The sequence below is a fragment of the Gavialis gangeticus genome, unplaced genomic scaffold (genome assembly GCF_001723915.1).
Source record: "Gavialis gangeticus isolate Ggan-Ray unplaced genomic scaffold, GavGan_comp1, whole genome shotgun sequence".
NCBI lineage: Eukaryota > Metazoa > Chordata > Crocodylia > Gavialidae > Gavialis > Gavialis gangeticus.
Genome location: NW_017728995.1, coordinates 575,256 through 575,523, shown reverse-complemented (window position 1 = coordinate 575,523; position 268 = coordinate 575,256). Strand labels below are relative to the sequence as shown.

At 71.6% G+C, this 268-nt stretch overlaps 1 protein-coding gene across 1 annotated transcript in view; it reads left to right on the top strand.

Annotated features, from left to right (window-relative positions):
* Positions 1-12: 12 nt before the first annotated feature.
* WWTR1 (WW domain containing transcription regulator 1) overlaps positions 13-268 on the top strand; it is a 160,138-nt gene continuing 159,882 nt past the window's right edge. The window contains 1 exon segment of the mRNA XM_019503126.1: positions 13-267. Coding sequence (XP_019358671.1) covers positions 51-267 — 217 coding nt within the window. The 5' untranslated portion in view covers positions 13-50.

The following is a 268-nucleotide window of genomic DNA, read 5'->3' as shown; positions in this document are numbered from 1 at the left end:
GTTGTAGGAGTGCCGGCGGGCCCCACCGCCGCCGCCCGTCGGGGCCGAAGATGAACGGGGCGGGCGCGCCGCCGCCGGGCCAGCAGGTGATCCACGTCACACAGGACCTGGACACGGAGCTCGAGGCGCTCTTCAACTCGGTGCTGAACCCCAAGCCCAGCTCGTGGCGGAAGAAGATCCTGCCCGAGTCCTTCTTCAAGGAGCCCGACTCGGGCTCGCACTCCCGCCAGTCCAGCACCGACTCGGGCAGCCACCCGGCCCGCCTGGG